Here is a 12,051-nt window from a genome sequence, read left to right on the forward strand (position 1 = left end):
TATCCATTGTGGCATCCAGCTCCGTCCAGATTCTCTAGGACAGACTATTTACCTTGCTCTCGTAAGTACCCTATCCCCAAATTGGAGTCCTGACTCTTACTAAGGGTTGGATCTGTTCTCTGCTGAAATTTTTTTGGATCTCTGCAAAGATTTTGAAATGGTGCCTTTTCCTCTATGCTCAGATCCAAATGCCCCTTGGTACATCTCATAAACTCTTCAAGGCAATTTCCCCCACTTTTTTGAGGTAGGGAAAAATGGTGGTATACTCTTCACATAGTCTGCATCTTGATTTTTTACTTAAGGATATATCCTAGTGATCCTTTTGTTAGTACTTAAAAAGCTTCTTCATCCCCCCTTTTCAGCTGCATTGTATTCTAATGCATTGTTGCACAACATTTTATTTAACCAGATCTGTTGATAGACATTTAGGTCTTCTCAATATTTTACTATACGAAATATTTGGCAATGAATTGTAAGACAGGTAATTTAGTAAACAGGTAATTTCATATTTGTGTGAGTACATCTATACAATCAATAACTAACAGTGAAATTTCTGGGTCAAAAGGTATATGCATTTGTAATTTTGGCTTAGCATAGAGTCAGTCATTCTTGTGAATATTCCAAGAGTACTCAATAAAAAGTGCATCTTCTATTTTGATAATACAGAGTTTTATCTATATCAATTATATGTTGTTGCTGTTATTATTATTATTAATTATTAGGTATTACTGACAGCAAACTAAAGCTTCTTATTACTAGTATGATTGTCTCCTCTTTTTCCATGTATAATTTGTAGGTTTTGCTTTATGGAACTCCATACTACATTAGCTAATGTGAGAGATTTGGAACTGATATATCTTCACTGTGAACTAATGATTTTAACCTAATTAAATGTCCTTCCTTGTACCGTTTAATAGTTTTCCCCTTGAATTTCAACTTCTCTGATTTTAGTCTGGGCACCTGTTTTATTTTTGTATATTTATCTGCATTTAACCCTTCTGAATTACCATTTTAGATGTGTGTCTGGTATATAGTGCAGGCTATGTGATACAACCTGAATTCCTTATCCTTTATTAAGGTAAACTTAGGCCATTTATATTTATTGATATCATATGTGTGTTTGGTATGAGTTGGATATGATTTTGTTTTTATAATTTTTCTTAAGTTTTTAATCCATTTTTTTGTTTTGTGTAGGTACTTCTTATATTAGGTCTTCCCTTATGACTACCATTATAATAATAACTTTATATAATACTCTTATTCTTAGTTCTTTCTATTTTAGAGAGTATCTATAAGTTTCCTACTCTGAACAGTGACAATACTTATTTTCTCTTCCCTATTTTCTTCCACTCCCTGATATTTATTGATATATTATCTTTATTAGTGTTTATATTAATACCAAAAAGTATGTTTAAATTGCTTAGTAAAAAAATCTACTAGTACAGCCCAGCTGGGCCTGGCTCAGCGGTTGAGCATCGACCTAGGATCCAGGCGATCGGGGTTCGATTCCCGGTCAGGGCACATGCCCAGGTTACAGGCTGCAGCCGATCAATGACTCTCTCATCATTGATGTTTCTATCTCTCTCTCTCCCTCTCCCTTCCTCTCTCTGAAATCAATAAAGATATATTTAAAAAAAAAAAAAATCTACCAGTACAGATGAGGCAAACAACTTACATTTCACCTTTCATTCTTGATCTCCTATTTTCCTTAGCTGAATTATTACTACATTTCCAGGACATTTACACTCAATTTGGTACCTAATGTCACATAAGTTTTAGTTTTATTTCTATAGTTAAGTGCAGTCAATGCTTATTTCCAGTTCTTTATTGGAGAATTTTCAGGTATTTTTTGGTTGGTTCAAGTTCCATCTCTAGTTGTTTCCTCAAAAGGAATCATGAGAACAGTATTTCCTGAGGTGTGTTTTTTTCCTATTTTCAAAACTATTTATTTGTAGGCTTTTTATTTGAAAATGGTATGGTGAATAAAATTCTTGGTTTACAACTCCTTTCCTTGAGAATCTTATAGTTTACTTCACTACCACCTGGATCTGAGATTTTTGTAGAGAATTTGAAGCCAATCTTTTTCTCTCTCTATAAATGATTTGATCTTTATGCCTATTCACCAAAGGATTCTTTTTTTTACAGTTGAGTAACTTTACTAGAATATGCCTTATTGTTTACTATTCTGGGACAGTTTTCCCTACCATGCAGTGCACTGTTTCAAATATGTAGCTTTAGGCTCCGTTTTTTTCTTGAAAACTTGAAATTTTCTGATTTATATCTTTAAAAAATGTGTTCTTCCTTTACTTTTTCTTTGAGTATTCCAACTATGCAAATATTGAATATCCTTTTATTAGATGTGTGTGAATACCTTTAACATATCTCCCACAATCTCAGTCCTAGTCATCCTTCCTTCCTGTTTTTCCTACATCAATCAGGCCTCATCTCTCCTGTGAACTTTCTCCAATTTCACTGGCTCCTTTCTCTTAGTCCAGAAGCACTGACAAATCTCTCCCAACCACAATTTTATTTTTATTTTCCCAACGCTAATTACCTTCTCAGCTTCAACCTTATCTTCTCTGCCCTTTCAGTAAAAATTTCCTAAAGTAGCTTACTACTAATGGCTCCATTTCTTTATCTTTATTGACTTCTCAACCCACATGCCTTACTCTCTGAAACTTATCTTGCTTATGTGAAAAAATGACTTTAAGTTATAAAAACCAATGGATTAAGACAATGAGAAGACAAGCCACAGACTGAGAGAAAATGTTTGCAAAATAAACATCTGGTAAAAGACCAAAATGTTATACAAAGTGAACAAAGAGCTCTTAAAACTCAACAATAAAAAAGCAATCAATTAAAAATTAGCCAAAATATATATGTACCCTTATGTTCACTGCAGCATTATTTACAATAACCAAGACATGGAAACAACCCAACTATCCTTCAATGGATAACTGGATAAAGAAGATGTGGTACATATATATGATAGAATATTACGCAGCCATAAAAAAGATGAAGTACTGCCATTTGCAACAACATGGGTGGATCTTGAGAGTATTATATTATGTGAAATAAGTCAGACAGAAGAGGGCAAGAGCCATATGATTTCACTCATATGTGACACATAAAGGAAATAGCAACAAACAAAAAAGAACCAAACTTATAAATAGAGACAACAGAATGGTGGTGACCAGAAAGAAGGGGAAATCAACAAAAAGGGTAAAGGGGGTCAAATACCAGGTGACAGAAGGAAAGATTTTGAATGGTGAGCACACAATTGAGGAGTCTCTGAATAGGGGAAGGATGATTCTAGACCACTGTGAAGCAAAGGTCATAGACAAACATCAGTCAGTTCTCTAAGAATGAATTAGAACCCTCAGGTGTGTCAAGAGACCACTCCCCACCCTTTGAACTCAAAATCAGAACAACTGTGAACTATAGATCTTAAAACTGAATTCAAAATGTAAAGTTGGGTCCTGAATAAGAGGGGAGATTAGGTCTAGTGAGTAGCTTGCCTTTGAAGGAAGTCAAACACCTGTATCCTGCCCCAAGCAGACTCAGAAAAAACAGTCCTGAGATGCAACCAGGATATCAAGCAGCCTCTGACTGTCCAGATGAGCACGCGCACTAACTGAGAAATGGATGTACATACAGTCCAGGTACTTAAGGAATTTTTGTAGGTTAGAGATCAAATAGGCATATTTGCACCGAAACCCAAATTAGTATTCCCTCCATTAAAAATCATTTCAGGCAACACACCTGAACCTCTACTTATTTCTCCACCTCTGTAATGGAATAGAAATGACTTACTGACATGTGACAAGACTGCCTGCCACTGTCAAAGCTATTTCTATCCCTCCTGGAGTAAGGATGAGCTCCTTCTGGAATCACATTTCTACGGGTCTTCGGCGGCAGCATTTGGTCACTTCTGTGAAACCCAGGAGCAAACAGTGGATGGTGTGCCTTGGGCCCAGTCCCCAGGGCAGAGCAGGCTGACTCCTGAAGCCAGGAGCAAGGACCGCCCTGGTCTCACCACAGCACACTGCCCTGGAGCTCGACTGTTCTCATGTCCCTCTGACTGCTGCTGCTGTCCCGTTTGTTCAGTAAACTGAGAATGCCGCTCTGTCAGGCAGTGTGACATCAATTCCTCAAGAAAGGATAAGAGAGTAATCTGCACGAGCAATTCAAGCTAAGAAGCTGAAGAGCTTTTGTGAAACACCTACTGTGCCCAACGGGGAGCCAGAGGTGCTGGTGGGAGGAGCCCAGGCTGCTCACCTTCAAGAAACTTCTCAACTGGTTTGTCGTGAGCAGCTCCTTTAACGTCTCACGTGCTGCGCTGTGAACACGCGCCCACAAGTGTGAATATATTACACACTCTATGGAAAACCAATGCATCACCACAGAGAAATTAGGCCTTTGTAGCGAGCGTAATAAAGTAAGATATTTCAGCTACAGTGAGTATAATAGCCTCTTGTTAGACAAAGGGCTTCAGGTGCCATAAATTTTAGATTATGGCAGTTTATGTAAGGAGGTTGAAAGTACTCTTGATGAATAAATATATCTTCTAAAACATCTGTCTGCGTAGTTATACAGATTTGGAATCTCAGCATCCTACAGGATAATGACACATTGAAAAGATTAAATTGTAAACAGGAAAATGTGCTCACATTCTTCATTGCAAAGTTGTGCTCAGATATGCCATTCCAATTGGAAAACACAGCTAAATGTTCAGCACATTTACCGCTAAAACAGCCAGTGTGAGACTTGTCAGATTCAACTACGTATTTCATTTTGTGTGTCCACGTGAGCACTACAAAGAAATAGACTGCTATTGCTGGAGTTCTTTTTCAACAGGCATGGAGTTTTACACAGGCTGTTCATTTGATGCAAAGACTATGAACACGACAAATAAAATCCAAATGCAGTCTCTGCACTCCCATCCAAATGCAACATTTTATTCTGAGCATGTGTAAGGACATTTTGGTTTCCAATTACATATGCAAAAAGGTTTTAAGTGTAACCTATGTAGAGTCAACCAATCCAATCAAATGAAAAATATTTATTTTTGTGCCTATTTATAAAGGATTCTGCATAAATCAAATTCCTCTAATCCTTTACTCGTTTGGTAAAACACCTGTTACGTAAAAGATCCAGGCCTAAGTGTTGCTGGGAATGCAAAGATAAATAAAAATGGTCTCTTGTTTTAAAAACTTGTAATCTAATATGGGAGACATTATATACACAAGTAACCATAATACCAGGTGGAAAGTAAAACATGCTTGAAGGGAAATGAGAAAAAACTTCATACAGGAATGACATTAGTTTCGGATCCTGAAGGATGGGGGAGGGGCAGACGCCACTTCAGACAGAATGGCAGGGAGAAGGCCCTCAGAGCAGCAGGGGAATGAAGAAAACCCATAAGGGGCACTGAGCAGCTCAGGGGGAGGACCTGCAAGAGGGAGGACCTTATTCCAGAAAAGTAACCAGTGCCACATAAGAAAGCCTGGACTTACTGTAGGATAAGAAATTAATACCGATCAGAAGAGATTAACCCAGAGAGACCTAGTGAGCACATAAGCAATGCAGCCCATTTGCACAAACATACTGATCACAGAAGCATACTACCCATTCACATTATTTTTGTACAAATGGGTAAATGTGAGTAGGTTTCATTCAGGGAATTAAGTTATTAGCTGTCTTATAATGACTGAGAGCACCAAGTGGATTTAAAGTGATACCCAAAGACCCTGATGAAATGTATCCCAGACTGCATTTCTTGTGCAGGATCGTGACGCATTCATCCTTGCCATAGAGAAGGTACAAGAGAATCTAAATTGTGAGTTAAAACTAAGAAGGGGGTTAAATTGAGGCTTGAAAAGTCCTCAACATCAGAGAAATTGACTTTGTAACTCTACTTTATGGTTTTAAATTGCTATCTGGGTTTAGTGAAAAACAGAACAATTATCCAGATAACGTGTCAACTAGCAGCTGAGCAGCTGAAGAGACCCAGTGAAAATGGAAATGCTTCAGAGTTTGGCCAGCAGGTGGCACTTGTCACTCAGTACAGGAAACAGCAGGTCAGGAGGAATGAGCTGAAACGCGCAGTTAGGAGCCCATTACTTGTTCATTTACTCACAAAGGAGAAAGTGGGTGGAATGGGCTGTTTCCGAAGCACAAGTTATAAAGAGGGTCCCGGCTGCTGACACAGCTTATCAAGTCCACCTTGAATCTGAGAGCTCCCATTAGGTTTATTAGGGACAACTTACGTATTTCCCGTAACAATATGACTTGCAATGTGCAGCCTGTTGCCTTTGTAAAGGCTCTCAGGTCCATTTGTCTGTATTTGTCCTGTGAGAGTATGAGATCAGTGCTAGAATGAGGCACAAAGGAAACAAGCTCCAACTTCACCATCTAAAGGAGTGTGATGATTCAAGTTGCTTAACTCCTTTGAACTTCACTTCCCTCGGTTGTTGTAACTGATGCAACGAGCTGGGGTGCGGTGGGGTTTATAAGACACCATCTGTTGAAATGACAGCTCTGGACCCAGCTACTTCATGTTCTCCTAGAAGAACAGATCCAATCATTGGAATGCCCCTTTTATCAGAATCGTTTTCTAACTCATCGCCATGTTCTCTAACCAGGTGTCCTGTGGGTGGTGCTCTTAGAAGTTAGACTTGGTCACTCTGCACACCAGGGTATATGAGGGGAGGGGGAGAGGCTGTCGCTGCTGACTTCTGACCCTAGGACCATAATATTACCTTGCCGTTATTCTATCCCTCCCGGTTGTCAGTGACAAAAAGCCCACAACCACAGAATCTAAGATGCAAAAAGGTCTTTGATTTACCTAGTCAGCTCTTCACTCTTTTAGATCAGGATGCCTGTCATTCAAGTTGAACCGCAAGAGAGTAAGGAATGGGGTGTGGAAGTTTGGGTCATCTTCATACCTGCCCCGCAGGCCTGGTCAATGGATGAGTGGGCGCTGGTGGTGGGAAGCAGGTGGGCGAGCAGGAGGCGGGCAGGCCGTCCTCAGGGGGCAGCTGCCTGTTTCCTGATACTGAGATGCCAGCCCGATTTTCACAGAGAGGGGCCAAGGGACGGCGAGGAGTCCATGTCCTGTGACCCGGTGGAAGCAGGTTTCTACTTGAGTGCCGCTAAACTTCTTCGTTTGTATTAGAAACAGACTGACTCTATAAACCTGGCTCAACTTTTTATGAAAAAGTAAACTACCAAAAAAGAAAGACTAAGCAGAGTGGATGGCCCAAATCTGTTACTCCACCAGCGACCACCAAAGCCTCTCCCTCACTAATGAACAAAACACCCAATCCTAAACACACTCGAAGGTAATTAAGGCTTCGTGATGGGCACTAGTACTTCCAAGGGCCAGCTCAGGCCTTTATAGGAAAAAAATCCAACAGATAAAATCAAATCCCGGTGTGGTGAATGCCTTCACAGAGCTACCAGAAGTGGTCAACAAACTAAGAAACAGAACAAAGTAAGACGTTCCACATGGGGAAGATCTGACTTCACCTAACTGTTCATGAACATAACCACAGGCTGTGATACCTTTCTTTACTTCGGACCTGTGATTAAACCAACAACTAGAGGCTCTAAAATTGTAGAGGTGGAACGGGTCATTGGGGAGAAAAAGGGACATCTGTAATATTTCAAACAAAAATAAAATTTAAAAATAAATAAATAAATAAAAATAAAATTGTAGAAAGCTGAGTCGCTTTTAGGGAGACGGGGAATGCAGAGGAGAATGTGTTCCCACAGTGACTCTCAGTATTTTCCCTAAAGAAACCCTGAGACTTCAGGCTAAAGGGGAGGGTCGGGTTTGTTTGGCTGTGAACCCAGGTGTAGGTGATTTGGGTGCCAAATCCCTAGCAAGGTGGAAAGGAAAAAAAGCAAAAACTGGGACAGAAAAGAAAGCTTATCTTCCAAAAGCCCAGGAATACATTACAATAAGCATTAAGTCCAGGGGGCTCTTAGCTCCCTCTTTGCAAAAGAGTTTTCTATTTGAATGAGCATTTTATGTCCTGACATCTAGACGTAAGCTGCTGACTTTTCAAGTTCTATTTGAGAAAGCTGACATGATATACTATTAAAAAATGTTGAATTTGGGTGCTAAATCCATAAAGGAAACGGAGATCTAATGACTTTATTAGATCAGAGATTAAAACAATATTTCCGTAAATTTTCTTTCATTTGAAATTGTCATGGTTACCTACATCTACTGATGGTAATGTTTTATTCATTGAATTTTCTTAACAATTAAATATGAATCTGAGTTTCTGTATTAACAGGCTAACTTTTTTTTTTTTTAAAGAACAACTCTTTACCTAAAAGAAATCCGCCCTTGAAGAAGCAGCTTAATAAGTTCAAAAGAGCCTAACCTTGGGAGTCATGCGTACCAGTGTCCCAGTCTTGACCCCGTGACCTTAGAAGTGCTGGCTGACCTCTACAAGGCTCTACGTGCATTCACAGAATGGAAATAAATTCCCCTGTTCCTCACATGCTCTGCTGTGTAGTTGGACTTAGATATCACATGTGTAGTATTTTCTAAGAACTCTCTGGGCCCCTGGAGAACTTGTGCTCACCTCTAGAACAGTCCTTAGATCCAAAATTAAAAGGAGGTGACAAAAGGGGCTGCACATTTTACCTGGATAAACCGCATTAGTCAGTTTGCACACATGAAACCAACAGTTCAAGCATGAGGGTAGATTTTGGAAAGAACTAATAACTGCTTACCTGCAGCTGCTGTTCTGCCAGTTGATTCTGATACCTTTGCACTGACTCCTGAAGTCGTTTATCTTTCTCATTTTTTGACGGTGATACTGTGCTCATGGTGCCCAGGGGGATGGGAGGCAAGCGTTCCGCCTTATGACAACTTCACAATCAAGCACAGGAGATAACAACATCAGGAGGAAACATGAAACTATTTACTGTCTGTAAAAGATTATTTACTTCTACAAGGACTCACTCTCTGTCTTAGACCCAAAATTTGAATATAAGGGAATAGCTTCATATTGATGACTTTAAGTAACACTTGACCTTAAATCTCCAATTTGCATGAAAAAGAGCTTAATGGGGGGAAAAAACAGCTTAATGGAAAATGTGAAAGGTGCTATATATTTACCAGAATGAAAAACTGTTCATTATTTACTAATGCTTCATTTATCGTGAATTATCATGAAATGAGGCCTTTTACAAAAATGTTTTTAGATAATTAAAGCTTATCTTATTACTGTTGAACATTTTTCCCCAAAACATTGGGGATAGAAATCCATGTCTGTCCACAGCTTCTGAAACACATGGACCCTATGTAGGATGACTCAGGATCACTGTGTCAACCGGTAACTACGGTGATGCAATGCACTCACTGATAGACTTGGGGCGCAGCAGATTCCTTCATCAAATAACCCCCCAATGACACCCCTGCTGCAACAGCCTTCTGTCCCTGCTGTTAGTGGATCTGATTCTGGTGATCACTCTGCTTCTCGACCTCACTGATGTACTGTTTCTAATCACTCGTGGGTTAACATGTGTAGAATTGTGTGTAAATGACAATAAACAGGCTGTGAATGAGGGCTTCCCTTGTTGCGGCTACATAAAATGCTAACGACTTTTGGGACATATCATTTGAAAGGTTTGAGGCCTTTTCCCCCCCCACTTTTGGTTTTGTGGCTATATTCTGAGAGCTGAGCTAGCCAAACGGTTGAAAAATTGAGAGATGGTATTGTTCACCTTGGTATCGAGGCTTGGCAAGGTTAAGAGGCTCAGCTCCCACTGGGCATGGCTTTGATTCACGGCTGGGGATATGCGGTCAAGGTCAAAATGTTAAGGTCAATTCTCAGAGCCTGCCTTACACAGGGGTTCTTAAATGTTAGGCGAGGAGGGGGAGGAGGTTGAGAAGAGAGAGAGGGCCTTCTCCCATCTGAAACAGTGACGGGAAAGTGAAACAGATCAAACCCACAATTTCCTTATTTTTGGGGAGCTGCAGTTTACATTTTTCTTGCCCTAACCAATAGAGAACTACAATAAAATCCAAGTACTACTGTGAAAACACACACACACACACACACACACTTAATTCCAGCCACATATGGTATTTGTTGTTATTGTTATTTTCAAAGAAAAGTGGTAGATAAACAAATCAGGGGACACCTACTATATATGTAGCCACCTGTGGTGTTGAGATGAAGGCACCTGTGGGGCGGTACCTATAAGGTTTCTATTTCATGGGAGAAAAGAACCTCGTGGCAGCATTAACTTTTTATTCAGAAAAGAGAATTTTATGAAAGTGAGATCCATTAAATCGTCTTCAAAGATTTTTTAAAACAAATTAAATTTTAATATGCAATTCAATCCATAGATATTTTCTGACATCCTTTTCAAAATTCAGCCTTTTTTGGTTCAGCTAAGTGACAGTCATCATTTTTTTACTCTGCTGGTGAATCTGATTTTCACTGCAGATAAACACAGCACGCATGTAATAGAAGCGTACTGCTATCTATTTCTTGGGGACTGTGACAAAAATGTCTAACCTCCCTCTATGCTTAAAGTGGGAAACAAAAAGGGGGGTTCGGAGGTCTAAAAAGGATGGCGCCACTGTACCCTGCCCGAGTCACCCACTCTGATACTGCCATTTGTAAAACGGTGTCTTTTATCAGCATAAGGTACTGGCCTGGAGCTTTCTCCAACGTAAAGGATGCCTTCAAAGAGCCGGTGTGGTAAGGAGGAAAGAGTACAGGTTTTGCCTCAAAATGCCTGGCTTCAAGTTTCAGCTCTAGGGAGGCATCCTGGGCAAGTCACTGGACCTCTCTTAGCCTCCCATTTTCTCTTCTGAGAAGCACAGAAAGCTCACAGGTTTATTGTAAAGATGAAATGAGGTAACATACGTAACTGCTTTGTAAAAGAGAGCTGCTATTAGGTTTCCTACCAAAGTTCTGGTTACACACACTGTTTATTCAAATCTGTTCAATGGCATTAATCCTGCTGACTACTGTCAATTAACAACTAACAATAAACTAGATTTTCTGTAAATACAGACAATGCCACTTTTCACCCCTTACTCTGTCCTTCCATTCATCAAATGTTGCCTAATAAATAACTATACTCCACTTCTCATCACTTCAGCACACACACTTTATGTGATTCTATCCAGAGCCAATGCACAGATATATCCGGGTTTTGTCCAACAGTCATCTATTTTGTGCATATTCTCAAAGTACGCACAGCCCATCCTACGATACTGAATCAGGGGACTGAGCAAGAGGTCATCAGATCAACGTCTCCTCCCCTGGAAATCACTGATCGCACCTGCTGTCAACGATCTCCCATAAAGGAAGGGTCAACTCTTAGGTAACTGCCTCTGTAATCAGGAATTTTTTCTTTACATCTCCTTTAAATTTCTTACTGTCACTTTAAGCATATTTTTGTCATAACCTTTTCAGTAGAAATAAAATAAAGATGGCCAAAATTATGTCCGTATATTTAAAGAATCAAGGACTTGAGAAGAAATTATAAATATAAAAAGACTTTTTGCATTTTAAGCTTTCAAGGTCCATCAGTTTTCTGTCAACATGGCTAAATTTATCTTGCCTGTCGTCACAAGTGGCACTGTTTCGATGTGCAAAAGAGAGAATTAATGCAACTTTAAAACAGTGCTCAGTGATGGCATCGCCACTCATCAAGAAGCTGTAGAGGACAGATTCCTGGTTCTACGGTTGGATCTGTGGAGAGGAGCCAAAATTCTCATGGCTTGTTATCAAGGAGCTCCCAGTGACCAGGGACATAGCAGATTGACCTTTACAAGAGGTTCAGCTAGACCCAGAAAAAGATGCAAAAGATACTATTATTAAACCCCATTCTAGGCGATGGAAAGCTGAGTTAAAAAGAGACTGGACACTTGTCCAAGGCTTCACAGCTAAGGGAGCTAAGAGTCAAGCCCAAGCTGTTTGGCTCCAGGGTATGAGCTGAGCTCTAAAACACTATACTAAGCTGTATGAAAAGTTCTTAGCTCACAAAAGTGATCAATGTTATTAACTT

General features: G+C 39.7%; 1 protein-coding gene across 1 annotated transcript in view; it reads right to left on the minus strand.

The window, feature by feature from the left end:
- The window catches only part of MORC1 (MORC family CW-type zinc finger 1), a 135,456-nt gene that overhangs the window by 48,884 nt on the left and 74,521 nt on the right, over positions 1–12,051 (minus strand). The window contains 1 exon segment of the mRNA XM_087817862.1: positions 8,752–8,890. Within this exon segment, the coding sequence (XP_087673988.1) occupies positions 8,752–8,890 (139 nt within the window).

Source organism: Miniopterus natalensis, chromosome 6 (assembly GCF_054644295.1).
Source record: "Miniopterus natalensis isolate mMinNat1 chromosome 6, mMinNat1.hap1, whole genome shotgun sequence".
Classification (NCBI taxonomy): domain Eukaryota; kingdom Metazoa; phylum Chordata; class Mammalia; order Chiroptera; family Miniopteridae; genus Miniopterus; species Miniopterus natalensis.